This window comes from Labrus bergylta, chromosome 21, assembly GCF_963930695.1.
Source record: "Labrus bergylta chromosome 21, fLabBer1.1, whole genome shotgun sequence".
Lineage (NCBI taxonomy): Eukaryota > Metazoa > Chordata > Actinopteri > Labriformes > Labridae > Labrus > Labrus bergylta.
In genome coordinates this window covers 11,437,868-11,457,256 of record NC_089215.1, presented here as the reverse complement: position 1 = coordinate 11,457,256, position 19,389 = coordinate 11,437,868, and the positions used below count along the sequence as shown (strand labels likewise).

Genomic DNA, 19,389 nt, shown 5'->3' with positions numbered 1-19,389 from the left:
GCATCAACCTGTGTCTTTTAGTCTAAGTCTAATTGCAGCATTTGGTCTTTCTTCTCTGAGCCAGAAGAGCATGTGTGGAGACTCTTACACATACACACACTTTTTCTTATGTGTGTTTGTGTGTGTGTGTGTGTGTGTGTGTGTGTGTGTGTGTGTGTGTGTGTGTGTGTGTGTGTGTGTGTGTGTGTGTGTGTTTGTGTGTGTCAGAGAGAGAGAGAGGTAGAGAGTGTGAGGGAGTGCATGCACATGCATCTCAACTCCTCAGATGAATCAGTGTGAGAGGTCTTTCGCAACCTTTGGACTGATTTGGTTGCTCTGTTTTCTCAAAGCAGCATTCACGCACACACAAACACACACACACACACACACACACACACACACACACACACACACACACACACACACACACACACACACACACACACACACAGACAGAGGGGTTGTGTGTTGACTTAAGAGTTAATGAATGGATGATTGAGGGCTGCAGGGGTTGGGGAGAGCAGTGCCGTGGAAACAACCCCTCTTTCCCAGGAAGGGAGTAAAGAACAAGAGTTAAAGACAAAGAAAGGGACAGAAAACAAGTGTCTCCAAGACAGAATGAAATTCAGATTGTGTGTGCAGAGAGCAGAGGGGGGCCGTGGGGCAAAACTACTTGAGGCAGAAGCTTTGTAAGAGCCAATAAAGCAAGTAGCATGTACTTGACAAGGACCCAAAGGGGAAGAGAGAGAGGGAGAGAAGCAGCTGTTGGAGGAGGAGAGTGAGACAAAGAGGGAGCAGGGGGCCGTCCTTACTTAGTCTTCAGTGTATGTGGGAGGAGGCACGGGGAGACCAAGAGAAAGAAGAGAGCAAGAAAGAGGAATAGCAAAGAGGGAGTGAGAAGTATGTTTGGTGTGTGAGGAGATAAATATACTTTGAAGAGTCTGTGAGGTTTTTGCAGAGTGTCCTCTTTACTGCAAAACTTGGGGCTGAGTGACCATGAAGCAGGGGTGGACTCTTCTTCCCTGGCTCCGTGCTCTCCTGCTGGGGCTGATGGGGCTCCTGGTCTGCAGCTCGGACTTCCAGCATCACCGCTATGAGGACATGATTCGAGCCCTGTTTGCAGTGCAGAGTGAGTGTCCCTACATCACTCGCATTTACAGCATCGGGCACAGCGCGGAGGGGCGCCACCTCTACGTGCTGGAGTTCAGTGACAACCCTGGCATCCATGAGGCATGTGAGTAACACCTGGTTCAATGTTTGACAGATCAGTGGATTAGGATTAAAAGTGTTTGCATGCAGACTGAAACTATTGTGAAACAGGCAACTATCCCTTTTTTTCAATTAAAAAAACAGTAGCACCAAATTATACCATAAGGTATCTCATGAAAGGACTAGACCATAATCTTTTCTTTAGAGAGACCAACAATAAATCTACCACAAGTGAGTACTTGGCAAAAGTTGCATGGAAAAACTTCCTTCTAATAGGCAGAAAACGTCAGCAGAGAATCACTCATTGATCTGCAGCCATCCCTCACATTCTGCAAAAATGTAAAAAATGCAGCAAAGTAAGTAAGCTTAGAAACTGATATTCAAATATGTTTTGGTGTCACAGCAAAGGAATTGAAAATGACCATGGGTTTCACATGCACAGGCCATTTGTTTTGCACTTCTTACTGACGTGAAGTGAGAGCATAGCTGGCAGGAGACAGCAGTCTGTGGGGGCTTTAGCTTTTTTCCCACAGGAGATGAAACGCAAGCTTTCCATGTAGCTTTCAGAAGCTGAATTACTGTGTGGCTTCATAGCGAGAGGGGGGAAAAAAGAGGCGCTTTCCCAAGCTGGCTTCTTTGATAAACATCAGTGGCAGCAATCTGTGGGGAACTAAAAGTGAAACCCCAATGAAAAAGAATTGCAAAACATCTGTGATTCATTTGATTTTTTTTTTTTTTCTTTTGCCATCCACCCGCTGACAACATGTGGGGTGTTATTCAAAGCTGAGCAGATGACACAGGAGTTCACTTCAACATGTCCTTAACCCTGAACTCACTCCTGCAAAAGCTTTGCTTGTTTTCCCTCCTTCATCTCACTAGTCAATTCAGCTTCCAGGTGTTTATTTTGCGTATCAGTTGCAAATTTAAAGACGACTATGTTCTCATAGTGTTTGTATTTAAAACACGCCAAAAGGTCAGAAGAGATTTAAAGTCTTTTTCTGTTCTTTCATCTTTCATGGCAACTCTTAGAGGGGATAAAAAAAAAAAAAAAGGATTGACAACTGTGGGGAATGCTTTTCTGGCTGCGGCTGGGCTTGCATTTTTATCATCATTTGCAGTCGTAGGTGCTTCCTTCAGGAGAATAGAAGGATGTGCGCCTGTTCTGTTGCACGGTGACCGAGGGTGAAAAACAGGAACTGTGCACTTCACTGAGGGGAGTGACCTTGGGTCTCGTCTGGGTCAACCCCACTGCTATCTTTAGGAAGTTCATTTCATTCACATGCTGCTGAGTTTGTGTGTGTGTGTGTGTGTGTGTGTGTGTGTGTGTGTGTGTGTGTGTGTGTGTGTGTGTGTGTGTGTGTGTGTGTGTGTGTGTGTGTGTGTGTGTGTGTGTGTGTGTGTGTGTGTGTGTGTGTGTGTGTGTGTGTGTGTGTGGCTGCATGCTATAGCCAACACTGTTTTCTGAACCTGAGGCCAGTTGGCTGTTACTTTAAGAAAAAGGACGTGAATTGTTGCAACCAATCTGCCATTTGGATGCTTCAAGCAATTACTCATAAGTTTTAGGTTAAATTGCTCACTCCAACATATCAAAAATCTCATCTCCAAAAGTCCATGAAGTTCTACTAATGATCAAAGAAATGCCATTGTTACTGTATGTGCCATGTTTGTAGTATAAAACCATAGAGAGGGCACAATGTTCCGCAGTAGCTCTGTCAGCATCAGTGTTTTGAGGTCCTTGGTTCTATCAACACTCCAGCAATGATTAATGAAGGGACCCTTGGGAGAAGGGAACCTTATACAGAGAGAGGGAGACTGTTTGGATAGGTGGCTCACCCAATCAGGGACAGATAGCCGTAGGAATGCAAGATGACCTTATCCAAATAATTCAATCAGTGGTAATCAGACTCACTACCCAGAGTACACCTTTAACATGACTTAAGCTACCATATCAAAAAAAAAATGGCAGTAATGTATATTGCGATTCGTCATGAGGTTTTCACTAAATCTGTCTATGTTCTGAAAGTAAATGTCAAGCCCTTTATATCGAAAAGTTGAACCCATAGGCAATAAAACAGGCACCTTTGCTCAAGAAACACAGAAGGGACTTAAAGATACAGCCTTACTCAGTCTGTTATTACCAGTTGCTCTGGGTAGCTAATGCTAGCTGACAGAAATGCTCATTAAAATCTCCTGGAGTTGTTTTGTAAAAAGCGAAAAGGGTATTTTGCTTAACCTTGTGTGGAACCAGAGATAGCTGCTAATAAATTGCCCAAATGTCACCTGGTTGGAAGTTTAAAAAAGAAAGTGTTGCGTTTCAAATAAGTGAGTTACCAGAGTTAATGTAGCCCTAGGTTAGCTGAAGGCTAAATTAGCTGCTACTAGCATAACACACCAAAATCTCAACAGAAAACCTGCCATTTGAGCCACTTTCTATGTAATGTTTCTCTTCAAAAAAACAAAAACAACATTATTGAACAAGCAGGAAAAATGTGTGGTTTAAAAAAAAATACATTGTTTGCTTCTAATGTGCCTTCAGTGCACCTGCCTTATAAAAATCTTGATAACTGGAAATGTAATCCAGTATTACTCTATTAGTATAATTTTTGCTTTTCACCCAGTTTAATTAAGATTTTTTTTTTGTATTAACTTTACATTTTAATCTTGTAATACTTTAGATAAAGACACAATGGCTCCTGGCTTGGCTCAGCCTCAATTTGAAACTTAAAAATCACCTTTACTATTTGAGTCAACTGTATTTTCTGTAGCATAAGTGTACTCATATGTGTGTTCCTATGCGTGTGCACGCTCAGGCAGTCATTTCAAATGTCACGCTTGGCAGCCCTGTGCAACCTCTTGACCTTTATGTCCCGCTTCACCTCTCCACTTCCTCCTCAGTGGAGCCGGAGTTCAAGTACGTGGGGAACATGCATGGCAACGAAGTGCTGGGCCGTGAGCTGCTCATTAAGCTTTCCCAGTTCCTGTGCGAGGAGTACCGGGCCGGAAACCAGCGGATCATGAGACTGATCCATGACACCCGCATCCACATCCTGCCCTCCATGAACCCTGATGGCTATGAGGTGGCTGCTAGACAGGTAATGTGCACCCTGACGATAAACAAGAGCTGCAGGCCTACTTTGAGAACAAAAAAAAAAAAAAGGGAAAGTTTCCCATGCGTTTGCTTTTCTTAAACAATCATTCATCACAGTTGAAGAAAGAAGTTTCCACTGTGACTGTGACTGTGTTCTCGCCTGTGGAAATGACAAGTTCTTTAGGAGTAATATTAACACCAGGATAGCGTATTCACTAACCAGCAGCCCCAAACTTACAGTTCCTTCTTTGGAAACAAATCTTTCACAGTTTGCTAATGTCTGTAATAATCCCATCTACCCTCTCACCATGAGAGACCCTAGTTTTACCTTTGGGGAGTAACTATAAGGATCCTAAACAACAGACATACATGCAATCCCCTTTAAAAACAAACACGTACACACAATCTTTTTGAGACTAATTATATGTCCTGAGGAAGCAATTTGCACACGACAGTGCCTCTCTTTGCAACTCAGACAACGCGTTCACACAGCACTGTAATTTCTTGCATCAACAGATGTTGGGATGCAGTAGAGTCTGGACAGAAACAAGAAGGCAGCTCCATTTACCAGCATCCAAGATGGCAAAGTGTGGATTTAGGGTACTGATTAACCTTACAACAACAAATTGTTCTATACCCATGGCATCAGAAGATGCAACTATTTCCAGATGGTTCTGTTTATTTGAAATTTAGTATTATATAAAACAAGAGGCCACAGCCATGCTTGCAGCTCTGTACAGTGTATCTACTTAGACACTGTGGTGGTTTGAGCGTAAAGCTTATCAGAATGCGAACAAGCTTACAATGACAATGTTTAAAAAGCATGATGTTAAGCAGGTATAATAGTTGTCTTGTTCACATAGATCTGAGTATCAGGAGTAAAGACAATGCTGAATTGCCTAAAAACTGGCTTTCATCTTATGGCCAGCAGTGGGCGACTCCACTGGATGCAAAAAGAAGTATGAAACCAGATGAGAAAAATAACCTTTCTTTTCGGTTGACATAAATATTAAACTCAGTTAACATTTTCCTAATGAATGGATTACTTCGACCAGTAGTAAAAAGCCTTTTTTTTAATGCAGCATGGTGTTCTTCATATATGATAATTACAAAACGGATGATGTCATGATGATGCTCCTATGTTAACCTCTCAAATGTATCTAGGAATTTCTCACATACCAAAAATAGCATATTATGAATTTGGAACATACATACTTTTAGGCACTGACAATGGCTTGTAATACACAAAATAACTCAACAGGTTTTTTCTGATGGTGAAGCAATAGTAAAGGTGAAGAGATCACCAAAAACACAATGATTTATCCTGAGTGGGAAATTAATATTTGTGCCAATTTTCACACCCAAAATGGTCAATGGCCTTGAGCTTGTATAGGTTTTTTTTAGTCGTCTGACTACTAAAAGCGCTTCTACACTGCAGGTCACACCAACCTCACACCTATTCACACACTGATGGTAGAGGCTGCTATGTAAAGAGTCCATCAGTATTACAGTAGCTAATCCCATTCATACACATTTATACACCGCTGAGCAGGGTGAGCAACATGGGGTTAACTGTCTTGCACAATGACACATTGGACATGTGGCTGCATGAGCTTGGGATTGACCCAAAACCTTCCGATTGAGGGAAGACCAACTCTACTATTTATCCACAGCCACCCCCTATACCCTAGATAGATGTGGAGAAATGTCAACAAATTCATGAAACCTACTATATTATGTGTGTCATTCTTGACAAAACACTTTTTATTGTTCTCAAGACATATTCTCGGAATCTCTTGGCATTCCAGCTTGTTTGTAGTCTAAACATCCTTTCAAGGTTTGGGACGGACTTATGTTTGGAGTCCTAAAAAACAAGGGAATCATTGTGAAGGAAAGCTTATATCCAGAAAAAAAACTGCTACAAATAATTCACTGTTGTTACACTCCAGTCAGTGGAACATATAAAACAGTTTTCCTTCTCTGCTTCCAAGCAATAATAGCTAGAGCTAAAACCCCAAGACCCCAAAATGAATGATTGATATTCTGTGGACAGGGTCCAGAGTTCAACGGCTACCTGGTGGGCCGAGGAAATTCGAGAGACATTGATCTGAACCGGAACTTTCCAGACCTGAATGCCCTCATGTACTACTACGAGAAGACCAACGGACGAAACCACCACCTGCCCCTGCCCGACAACTGGGAGCAACAGGTCAGTGCTGCCGGAAAAACACACACACACACACACACACACACACACACACACACACACACACACACACACACACACACACACACAGAACCACCCTTATCTTTGTGTATGTGCTAGTGCATGATTATTCATGTGTGTGCCTGTGTGGGTGAGAAAGAAAGAAGGACGGAGTAGATGGATGAGTACATGTCTCATGCTTGTGTGAGTGTGTTTAATGTTTGAATGTGGGGCAATAATGAGCAAGGGTTATCTTGGCTTTAGAGATGTTGACAGAGAGATTTTTGTACTGGATCATAGTCCAACTAACTTTTACTCACTGTAAAAGAAACTGCTCATAACAAGTAGGAAAAGTAAAAGTCTCAGTAGATAATCTGTTCATGTTGTGTATGTTTATGTGCCTGTGCAGGTTGACCTTTCTGGATGGGTGTGTTTGCTTAGCTTACTGTAGTAACCTAAACCTCCTCATAGACACTGTTTGTCCTCTGGGTCGAACCTCTTGGCAACTCTCCTTTGTCTTTCCGTTATGAAACAAAGGCGCAAAAAGGCAGCCTTACTCATTCCAGATTTGAGATTTTAACAAGAGCATTACTGACAATGAAGTTTAAAAAATTAGTTTGACTGTTTTAACAGCTGTTTTCTGTTTTTGTGAAATGTAAAAATCAAATCAGAGGAAGGCCTATCAAATAACTTCTGAAGCACTAGCAGGATACTGTAGGTACTGTACATAAAGACTTTAAGCTTCAGCTAAACATTTTTGTCTTTCTGTCACCACCATGAGAGTCTGAACTGACCTGCTCTGTGGTCTCAGAGTGTGCATGTTACCTGCTGGCTTCATATGAGACTTGCACGTAACAAACCTGTGGCCCCTCTTAATATTATTTCTGTCTTGCCTTTATTTTAGTAAAGTACCAATACATACAAAGAGGACCAACTAAGGCAAGGCCTGCATTTGAAAGTGTACAGAAGTAGTTTGATCAGCCAGGTTGTGAATGACAAAATGCATTACGTTATTTTAATATGACATAGTGAGGGTAATGTTACTCTTTAAAGAAGGTTGAGGTGTTGAAGAAGAGCAGTAACTACTTTATATTCAGTTGTACTTTGATCCAGTGGTCCCAAACTTGAGTAAGGCCCCTCCGAAAGATCACAAATATATAACACAGGACTACTTATAAGTAGGATTGTTTAAAAAAAAAAAAAAAAAGGTTCTGTTTCTTTAAAAAAATCGACTTAAGTACATACTGTAAGTACACTTACCTAGCTGCATTCCAACACAGTGGCTTTATAAGCTCATAGTCTTTCAAAATACATTAAATCCTATTTTCTAGAGGGCTACAAACAAGTGGCAGAGCCCTGTTGGATAGTGTTCTCTGTAAGATTCTATTGACACTTACTTATGACACACTGTGATCCTTGAAATATTTTAAACTTGGCAAAAACAATCTCAGTGCTCTGAATAGTCAGGTGCTGTACATGTAACGGCATGCCCTATCAAGTAAAACTATAAGAAGCTGGGTGGAGGAGGACAAGAGGATGAATTGAATCAATCATTAAAAGAAATACTCAGATGTGTTTCTTCTCAGATATTGCACGTTGCTGACCGGGTTGGCTGCTTTAGACAGAATTCTGTTCCAGTTAACGCTAAACTGAGCACTTGTTCCAGTATGTCAGCTCAATGAGGTCTACGTGAAAAGAAGGGACGGATGAAAGTGTGTGCTGTCAAACTGCTGCTGATATCTAACTGAGGAGATTATTTTAAATATTAAGGTCAGGTCCCTGGGGAAGTCCCGTCTGCAGCTGTCTTATCTTCAGCAGACACTAAAGAAGCTTCTGCTCCCAAGGTTGATTTTCTTGAAGGTTTTGCTCCGAAAATGGACTTTCTCATTGGTCTCCCCTGCAGCGCGTTGTTCAGGCTGATTGGTATAGATTCTTATAAAGTGAAACAACACAAATCCAAAGTTGAAGAGTGATGAAAAAATTATGACTTTACTTAGCAGATTAAAAAACACATGACTTTACTTTTAGTCTTACATATTCTTACAATGACATTATCAATTAAAGTATGATGTAATGAATACTGTAAGCATACCAAACTCTTAACACATTGCAATAAGTGCTACAAAGGAGTGCTAAATAACCACTTAATGAGTTAGAAACCACATCATTGAGCCTCTCCTAAAATGGGATGAATATGTTCTTTCAAAACACCCTTTGACTGTTTTCAGTAGAATTTGGCAAGGCTTTTGACATTATAGTGAAGTCATGACAGCTTATTGTTATATACCAATAAAATGTGTTTTGCAAGCAAGTTAATACCATTGGTTTTGTATTTTTTTCCTATTTATCTGATCCTCGGTTGGCTAATTTGTTGAGAGAGCTAAAACGCTGGTCTTCCCAGTCGCAGGCTGGCTGTGTACCCACATGACTGCCTCCTGAAAGACCAACACAAAAGAGGAACTGTGCCACTGTTACAGATACTTCATTCATGCCGCCCAGGAATACATTCTCACAGGCTACATGAGGCTACACATGTGCAAAACCATGCTACATTTTAATTAGCTGGCTGATGATGCTTCATGCTGTTTCTTTCCTTAGCATGACAGCTCCATGCCAAATCCGACAAGTCTTCCTGTAAAGTTGTGATTTTTGTGCATAATCCTTATCAGGAATCGATTTAAAAAAAAAACGTTCCACCACCCACAGACTGACAGAAGGGTCTGTTCCAAGCCCTGCATACCATATTTTTACATCCCGTGAAGAACACCATGAACCACCGACATTTGTTTGTCCTCCAACAGTGTAAAATCCAACCTTGAAATGTTCGTCAATGAACCGCTAAGCGATTTCAAACGGGCAGATTTTTGTGTATTTGTGTTTAAAATGGCATGGTTCAATCCATTATTTGAGTTGATATGATTATCTGTGTGCATGCGTGAGTTTGTGTGTCTGTCCTTCATATGTAACCCTACACCATAGTGACAACTCTGACTTCAAAGCTTGCTCAAGTGTATATAAAGATCCACAGACAATAAACACCTCACAACAGAAGGCCAGCTTCTTGGTTACCAAGGCTGCGTTCAAAGCCGATAGTCTCTGAGGCCTAGATTATCGTCCAGCTGGATCCAGACTGTGTTTATTGTCCTACATACCTCATTCAAGGAGAAGTATAACTCCTTGTCTCCATGTGTGATATACGGCTAGGATCATGTGAGGATAGTTAGTGCTGACAGAGACAATAAAATGCAGCCTGAGCTGGGATTCTAAGGTTTGAGATTTTTTTTTATACCGCATGTGAATGTGAGATGCCAAAAAACTTTCAGTACGAAGACAGGGAGGTAACATCATCTTGTTGACTGATCATTCCTCCTGATTAAGACAGTTAAAAAAAAATAGAAACAAAGAGTATTTAGAGTCTAGATCAAATGAGATCCATTTATATACAGCAGGGCATCGTGCAGTTTCCTAATCCTTACCTTGCATTCAAAAGTGAGAAGCGGGGAAAAAGTTACACAAAAATGTGCGTACAGTAAAGCAGAGAAAACAAGAATTTATCAAGATAACAAGCCAAGCAGAGGAGCCAGGAGTTTCTAGGTGAAAGGAAAACCAGATGTGGTAAGTCCACGGATGACTTTTAGGGAATGTCTGGGATGAAGTGAAGGTTAGGTGCAATATCAATAACCAGACGATACACGGAACATCTGACAAGAACTTAAAGTGTTTGTACAGTTTTATTTGAGGATCAGAAGGAATCTATGGACTTTGTGGAGAATCATTTTCGTATGTTGTGCGGAAATAAATCAACAGACTTTAATAAGCCACCTTTCTGAAATGCCTCCAAGACAGAGTGGAAAATGTCAAACAAGGTGTCGAACAAGGATGCAAGTCTATGCCCTAATGCATTACTATTATCTAATAGATCACCCCCAAAAAAATCGACTTTGGTTTTGTCTTCATAAAAGTTGGCTTCACAGCAATGACATATGACATGGCTGCAGCTAGAAAATATTGGGTTTTTTTGTTTTGGGCTTTTTATTATGCCTTTAAAGTAGAAGACAGTGAATAGGAAACTATAGGGTGAGAGTGTCTCTCTGGAATGACATATGGTCTCTCTGGAATGACATATGGTAAAGTGCAATGGGTCAAAGTGAATCCAGAGCCCTCTTCTTTAAGGACTATATCCTCTTTACATGAAATGTGGGATCGCTGTAGGCTTTTCCAAACTATTGTTTAGAGCAGCAAAGAAAAAGCAGAGATGAGTTCAGTCGTTCCCAACCTTTTTTTCTTGGAATCTTGGCCTTGTATCTAAGAAACGCTAAGCCCACAAAGGACCAACATGAAAAAAAAGTGATAGATTGCTGACAAAAATTAACATGAACTTTTAATTGTTTTCATTAGAACCAGAATTGCAGGTGTAGCTGAGTAAAAAGCCTGATATTTTGAGGAAACATTATTTATCTTTACACCATCTTATACAGAGCTTTGAATAAATGATTCAGTAAGTGGGTTAACATTGTTTAGTCAATATGTGCAAATGTAGGTTAGACCACCCTGGAGCAAACAGAGCTTGGGCCCCCCCCATGAGATCTTTGGTCCTGACATTTGATCCTGTAGGTACACAAGAGCTGGAAGTTTCCATCTCATTTACTGTCCTCCACAGGTTGAACCTGAGACTTTGGCGGTCATAAAATGGATGCAAAACTACAATTTTATCCTGTCGGCCAACCTCCACGGGGGAGCTGTAGTAGCTAACTACCCATTTGACAAGTCGAGAGATCCACGAATTCGAGGAAGGACCACGTATGCAGCCACCCCCGATGACAAAGTCTTCAGAAAGGTGTGCTGCAGATTACAGATTATTTCCAGATTCTAAACAAACATGTTCTCATCACTTTATATTGTGTTTTAAAAAAAAATCTGTGTGCAATGACAGTTGGCAAGGACGTACTCATACGCTCACAGCTGGATGCACAAGGGTTGGAACTGCGGGGACTTTTTTGATGAGGGCATCACCAATGGGGCCAGCTGGTACTCTTTATCGAAAGGTAAGCAAACACTCCCCTGCATTTTGTTACAATGTTTAATAGTGCCCCTAAATCTCCAATTTATTTCTCTAAAAATACTCCAATGAATGGCTCAATGTATTTCTTGTGACTGGTCTGTTGTTGGTTGATTCTAAATTTAGCTGGTTGTACATTTTCACCTTTGAAATTCCATTTGCTGTTGTGGGTTGGCTTCTTTTTGTAGGCTAACTTACAAAAGTTATCATCAAGTATTGTTCTATGTACAAACAAGTCAATTTGATACTTCTGTTCAAATCTCAGTGTCAAACTAAACTGATTTACTTGTTTTGTTCAGAAATATAATCTCAGCACTCATACCCACTGTGGTCATGAACTCTGCGACTCTTTCTGAGGCCTCTGCTTTACTCGCCTCGTGACTTTGACCTCTTCACCTGTTTGGCCTGCACCAACAGCTGCACCTCCACTGACCCCTCAAATTAGCAGCACACTGTAGCCAATGGAAATCCAGATAACAGATACTGTAAGAGATATCCTTGTTAAGACTTCCTTTTCTGTGTGCTGGTCATTATTTATGGTCGAACATGTGAGATCCCCAGTGTGCATTTTTCTGCTGAAAGGCATTCAAAACTTTTTCAAAAGTTTTTCACCACTTATATTCAGACATTAATTGTCTATTTTTGGACTGGATTTGACTGGGAAATCTGCTACTGTCACGAGACACATTCACACACATATCAACAGCAATTTTCAAGAAGCATCTTATATACTACAGCTATGTTGAGAAGTGCATCACAGTCAACAATGAAAAGGGTTCGTGAGTCGTGTTGGATTCAGTCTCACTACTGCCTGCATGTATGTCAGCTGCTTTTCACCATCAGCCCCCAAAATCTCTCAAACCAGCCACCCTGTCAGGTAATAATAATAATATTATTCAATTATGTCAGCACCATGCACAGTCTTATCTGTTCTTTTCTTTACATTGCCTCTGACACTTTTTGTAAGCATCACATAAACAATGTATTTAGATTTAAATTAAAATTTGTTAAAATGACCTCTTTGTATAGACGGTTTTTTCACCAACCATTGCAAACCAACCACTACATTCATGATTTCTGTTCTCCCTGTCACTCTAAAATGAACAAGTTGGAGAAATTATACAACAAAATTGTGTAATATGACATGTTGAAATTATAACCACATTTTAGCCAGTTGAACCATGCTGAAATGATCTGTGATGGACTGAACAGATTTCCCCCAGTTTTCAACCAAATTTCAATGTCGAAATCACAGTCAGTGCTCACTGGGACACGCACACAGAGGTGAAGACATTCTCAACATAATGCAGATATCCTTTTGTAGGTAGTAATAATAGACTGTAGATATTAATGGACGAAGCCTAAATCAAGTCATCCATCTGTTACTGCAGGGCGCTTTAAAAGCCCATTGATGGCTGTCACCATGCTGGAAATGCTGTCTCAACCTAACTTTCAGTCAACCTAACTTCCAGTCAACCTAACTTTCAGTCAACCTGACGACAGGCTGAGAGCTGAGGCAGGTTTTTGGACGGGATGTGTATGTGACTTCGGGTGCTTCTGCAGCCCGACTCAATTTGATTTTTTCAACACTGGAGGTTGCTGCTTGGTATTAATTCAAAGCTACAATAATGTGATATAAGCCAATGGATTTTAAGATTCCTGTTCAAACTTGAAGGGTCAATACTACACTTCAGATAATCTTTGCCCCACCCGCTACACATTGTGCATTCATATTTCTGTTTGTAAAGGTTACAAGTGCTCAAGCCAACCAAGCCCATGTTGCTTCACTTTAATGAAACATACAGTTACAGTTTGTCTTCTCAGTGTAGTGTGTCCTCCAGTATGCCTGGTCTCACTGCTTATAAAAACTTTGTTCGGCATCTTATGCCAATAATAATAAATACGTCAAGGCAGTTAACATTTTTCCATTAAAATAAGTAGGTGTAGATTTTCTTTTATTAGGTTCTGGTTTAATTTAGTGTTAAATGAATTTACTGTTAAGTCACAGTCCCCACAATCCTTTATTTGGTTTATGAGTAAGAAAAAAAAAGTGTTTTGTTTCAAGATTTGTTGAATATTTACTGTAATGTTATGCCATAGACTTCTCGGAAGCAGTGCACTAAGTTCTTTAAAACAGTCTGGGCATGTTTTCAGCCTCAGAACAGTTAATCTATAACACCAGCAATAACAGAGTGCACGTCTTTGATCTGTGAATCCTGGTCAGGGCTGGTCTGGATCATTTAAGAAAAAAAAGTAAATCCTTTGAGCTTTTCGGTTGAGTCATGAAAGCTTTAGAATTAGTCGAAAACGCCGGCAGGCGCATTTAGTAGGAGCACGTTATGTTTATTTTAACAAGTCCTCTAGCTCCAAGTGTTATGTCATGGTCTATGAAGTTACATTTGAACTTTCTCTCCCTTGTTTGGTCGCATATGAAAAGTAGTTTATTGCAAAGTTGCTAAACCAAAAACATATAAAAAAGATTTATTATCAGTTCATCTAAAATATTTTCTTTAATCTTTTTCAAAACAGCAAAATGCAGTGTTTTGGAAGCTCAAAGATCCAGAAAAACATTGTTTCAAATTTGAGTTCTAAAGGATGAAATAGGTCCGAAATGACAAATCACATCAACACTCAAAACTCTAAAATGCCCCTTAGAATAGGTAACCCAAGGTTTCAATGAACCACACAGGGAGAAGCCATCAAATTGTATGGACCATCCCTTGAATCAAAGATAAAGTCTCCTTTTCTGTGTTTTTCAGGCATGCAGGACTTCAACTACCTGTACAGCAACTGTTTCGAGATCACCTTGGAGCTTAGCTGTGATAAGTTCCCTCCAGCGTCGGCGCTGCCCAGAGAATGGCTTGGAAACCGAGAAGCACTGGTTTCATACCTTGAACAGGTCAAAGCACATATACACACACTAGCTTTTTTTCTTCGCAAAAGCGCAGGTATATCGTTTCCAGCTAGCTGCACACAAATCAAAAAACCCAACCACTGAGGGTCAAGAGTTCAAATCCCGGGCTTCTTTTGTTGGCTTTCCTTCCTTGATATAGAAACTTAAACTAACTGTACACCTCAACACATGTAAAAACAAATGCTTAAATAATTCACAACAATAACATTTTAAACTCAAAAGTAACTGTAATGCTTAAAAATAGTGTTGCTTTTTTTATAATTTTTACAGGTGCATCATGGGATAAAAGGCATGGTATATGATGAAAACAACAACCCTGTTGGCAACGCAGAGATCTCAGTGGTTGGATTCAACCATGATGTGACCAGCGGTGAGATGGGATTTGGGGTCGGAGTCTGTTTATTGTAATACAGATGTGGTTATTTTACAGATGTGGTTACTTTTTTCATTGAGTGTTTTATTCTTTATGCTGAAGTGTTGAAGAAGTTTAGGGAGTTGTAAATGTAAGGCTTGTCTTAAATGACCTGCTGATGTCTTGGCTTATTTATAACTTGTGGTCAAAACAGACAGAAAGTGAATTTGAAGTAAGCTGTCTTGTTCTGCAACTGAAAAAGGTCAAGCTCCGAACAATGTGGATAAAAAGTATTTTGAAAACTGGAAACTAATTAATCCATTTACACTGGAAAGAAAAATGCCACCCTCCAATGGGCAATGGAGGTATTGCACTTTAAAAAACATTTGAACAATAGATGCACTACTTTTTATTTCACATTTACTCCTTTACTGTTCAATTCTGATTTCCTTGTAGTTACTTGAGTATTATAGTGGTTTTTGCAACTTTCTACAGTACTACAATTAAGACAGAAATATTCTTCTTTTCTTGTATGTTTTCTATCTTATAGAATAATTCACTTCTTTACACTCCTGTAATTAGCTCATAATGTATGTAACATTTTTATATGGTGAATTAAACCACCTCACATCAAACATAATGGATCAAATCTGGTTAACCTCTGCATACTGCAACACTGAATGTAGCCGCAGAGATGGTGTCCCTTTAAATTAAGAAGTCAAAGTTCATCAAAGAACATACTTTAATGTCAACGTATTGGTAATTAATATGTCTAATAATGTATAACACTATATCTAATAATGGAGACTTTATTTTAACAGCAAAGTTGGCACTTTTATTCTCATATTGAACAGACACAGTGTAACACCGTGTTAAGCTGAAAAACACATTAGCTATACGGGACAATAACAGGATGCTGATGTAGGATGAATAAAGGAGAATCATCAGCAAACATGAATAGTAATGTCTGTTACATACACTAAAAATTAGCTGATGTTTGTTAATATTGGCCATTGTACGATAATAGTCATAACAGACCAAATAAAGCTGTATACTGGGTGACCTTCTTTTTATCTGTAAGATGAATATTAAGGGTGTTTGCTTAAAATATTACTTTAATTTCAATGCAGATCTGAATGCAGTTTCCACAGATATTGGTATTGTTGCTTTTATTTAAGAACCCGATGAAGGACCTGATGCATCGTTACTCAGATTTTAAATTATAAACGGACGAGTTGATGTCTAACTTCCCTCATTTTCCTGTGTGTGCACATTTCAAGGAGTGGATGGCGACTATTTCAGACTTCTGTTACCAGGCACCTACACTGTGACAGCATCTGCTCCGGGCTATGTCGCCTCCACCAGCACCGTCACAGTGGGACCAGCTGAGGCCATACAGGTGTGTGTGTTTACTGTGTAATGTGTATAAACAGGCTGTCTTAAAGCAAGAGTATGAAAGCAGATTCACTCATTTCAAAAAGAAGAAGCAGGTTTTAAGTTGTTTAAATACACTTTTAGGGTCTTGTTGGTTTGAATAGTTTGTTCTTGTAGTCTGGAAATGTACTCCAGCTTTGAGCGCTCACACCTTGTTGTTCCTCTCTTCCCTCACAGCTTCATTTTTACTTGAAACCGGCACCAAAACAAAACCTGAAAGTGAAGCCTCACAACGGCAAGAAGAACCTCTCATCTCCCAAGTCCCCCTTAAAGCTCGGCCCTAGATGAGACATGGTCTAAAATGTACAAATTTTCATTAATACACAAATACTGAGAATCCAACATGAAACGCACACATGCACACGCACACACACACACACACACACACACACACACACACACACACACACACACACACACACACACACACACACACACACACACACATACATATATACACACGCACATATTGGAAAAGATAATTGACCGTTAAATAAGTATGTTATTTTATCGTTGTAGTCCTATGATTATGTATTTCATCCATTTTGTGTTTTTGTTCGTTTTGTTTGTTGATTAAGATAATCGGTTTGTCTGATGTATTTATGTAACAGATTTGTTTTGTATGAACACAGCTATACTGTATTTTCTATTTCTGATTTATAAGATTTGTTGACAATTGAAAGTGAAATAAAGGACACATCAGTTGTCAATATTTCGTTTCTGCTTCAGGTTGACTCTTTATTGACTAAAAAAAAAACAGTTCTTGCCCATAAGTGATGAAAATAAAAATCAATGGTAGTTTATTTCTAGTATTCAAATCCTTTTCTTAAACACACTCAGACACATATAAGGCAACTACAAAGAATAAATAACAACAGAATAGGAGCATAACAGAAAATTAAGTAAAAAAACATAATAAAAACATGTTGAAATAAATTGATGCAAAAATGCACCCCAAACACTCGGAAGAGATTTTGTTAAATGCGTGAGCTAAATGATTTTAAAAAAATACTTCAAACTTTGATTTTATTCAATTATTATCGTTTGGAGTACAGAGTTTCAGTGATAGGATATTGAGAATATTATTATAATTATTATTATAATAATCATTACTATTATTGTTATTAATTTTAATTCAGTGGGAGGTTTTATTGACAACTGGAAATAATGCTTACTGGAACTTATGTTAACGTGTCAGGCTTCTCAGGCTGTGCACTACCAACAGAGAACAGTAGATGTCACTGCTGTACACGAAAGATAGAAAATCACATTGCTCTGTATCAGTTTACTGTAATTTTATAAAAGTTGTGTTACTTGACAAAAAAAACACTTTTTATTTGACCCTACCAGGCAAATATCAACTTCTAAAAGATGTTCAGTATTTACCAACACAGCCAGCTACTTAAAATGTTTTAATGCTTGTTAATCCCGTTTTAAAACAAAACTGAAAATGTCAAGCTTAGTAATACACATTGAAAATTTGAAGACACATTTTTAAACAGGAAAATTTAAACCCAAAACATTCAGATGGCATATTACTGATGGAAAATGTATTATGGAAAGATTTGAATGTTAAATTTCAACGTCAGATTCCAAATGGAGAAATTAAAAAGGACGAAAAGATTAAGAAAGATTCATAAATATTCATCAGAATTCTATTGAATCAAGGATGTGATTAGATGATCAAATTACTGTAGAATATACTAGAATATGAGAACACTGCTAATCTCAGTTGAGATAAGAGTGTATGGGCCTAACTCCTTAAACTTCCCGGGTCTATTCGGGTGGAGACATGTGAGGTATTGCACAAGAATGTCACGAAATAAAACATAAAATCAAAAATCATATCTGTGAGTAACTGAGATCAGTCAACATCAAAACCATTGTCACAAAAATCCCAAATCCTTCAATTACTGACATTAGTTCAGAGAGCAGTCCAGTAAACCTCAAATAATGAGCACAATAATTTCCTTTTACCTCCAGCTCTAACTCTGTCACAGCTGATCTTTCTCAGATCAGACACAATTGGGTAATTGTATGTCAGCCAAATGTATTCTCTGCACACAGAGCATTATAGTGACGATCGACTGGCAGCAAATCCTGAACGACAACAACAGACCCACATACTGGCCTTGAATGAAAGTGGTCACTGTGAGAGAAGACAAAGCCAACGTTCATACACAGACACTGATCTGGAGTTTTCTCAGCTGTAGTAGTGTGTGAATGTGGTGTGTGTGTGTGTGTGTGTGTGTGTGTGTGTGTGTGAGTGTGTGAGTGTGTGTGTGTGTGTGTGTGTGTGTGAATGTGGTGTGTGTGTGTGTGTGTGTGTGTGTGTGTGTGTGTGTGTGTGTGTGTGAGTGTGTGAGTGTGAGTGTGAGTGTGAGTGTGAGAGAGAGGCGGTATACACTTGTATTGATGTGCAATTAGCTCGCCTAAAGTGGCGTCAATGAAGCCCACCAGTGGTGCTACAGTGTCACACATCTCTTTCAACAACTCACACATACTCATTGACTCAGAGGTCATGGTGGGATTCTACAAACCTGGAGGAGGCCTTCTCAGAAATGACAAAACACCAATCTAAAACTGAATCACTCATTTGGAGACACATTTATTTAATTGGACATTGAGAATATAATGACGTGATGAGAAATATATAGGTGTCATTAGTAATGTTTAAAGTAATGTTGGGGCTTGCTTGACATATGATATGTGTGACCAGAGGTTAAGAGATGCAATTGATTAAGTCAATCATTCTTTTCACCCAGTCAATAAAAAACACAAAGGAAGTGGCAAGTTAACAAGAATAGATATTGATTGTTTATTACATATACTAAACAAATAAGAGGTAAAATCCTACAATAATATGACACAAGAATGAAAAAACCCAGTGTTAAATGGTGGGAAGGAATGCAGCCCAAGGTCTTGTAAGGTGGAGTCTGGTGAGTAGGGTCGCTACTTACCAAGCCAGGAAGGATAGGAGGCAGTGAGGTCTCACACACGCATAAATGTCAAGGGAAAAGTGCAAACGCAGCAAAAACAACTCGACCGTGGAAGGGATGAAGTGGGTTCTTAAGAATATATGGTCTGCCTGAAAGAGATCATGACCTCCCCAACTGAACCAAGTTCCAACTCTAAAAAAGAGACAGAG

General features: G+C 39.4%; 1 protein-coding gene across 2 annotated transcripts; it reads left to right on the top strand.

The window, feature by feature from the left end:
• Positions 1 to 611: 611 nt before the first annotated feature.
• Positions 612 to 16,969, top strand: cpn1 (carboxypeptidase N, polypeptide 1). Of its 2 annotated transcripts, XM_020651181.3 has the most exons (10): positions 612 to 1,213; positions 4,084 to 4,280; positions 4,793 to 4,876; positions 6,330 to 6,485; positions 11,143 to 11,319; positions 11,416 to 11,527; positions 14,301 to 14,440; positions 14,726 to 14,825; positions 16,088 to 16,206; positions 16,419 to 16,969. In XM_020651181.3, the coding sequence occupies exons 1-10, from the start codon at positions 976 to 978 to the stop codon at positions 16,527 to 16,529; spliced, it is 1,434 nt and encodes a 477-aa protein (XP_020506837.2). In that variant the 5' UTR covers positions 612 to 975; the 3' UTR covers positions 16,530 to 16,969. The 2 variants fall into 2 exon arrangements, with proteins under 2 accessions (XP_020506837.2, XP_020506838.2); XM_020651182.3 differs by lacking the exon at positions 4,793 to 4,876 and having other exon boundaries at positions 650 to 1,213.
• The last annotated feature ends 2,420 nt before the right edge of the window (positions 16,970 to 19,389 follow it).

Bases quoted from the DNA above. Each gene is read 5' to 3' on its own strand.
- cpn1 (XM_020651181.3), top strand. From the start codon at position 976: ATGAAGCAGGGGTGGACTCTTCTTCCCTGGCTCCGTGCTCTCCTGCTG. The intron at 1,214-4,083 runs GTGAGTAACACC...CTTCCTCCTCAG, and splicing joins CCCTGGCATCCATGAGGCAT to TGGAGCCGGAGTTCAAGTAC. The intron at 16,207-16,418 runs GTGTGTGTGTTT...CTTCCCTCACAG, and splicing joins GACCAGCTGAGGCCATACAG to CTTCATTTTTACTTGAAACC.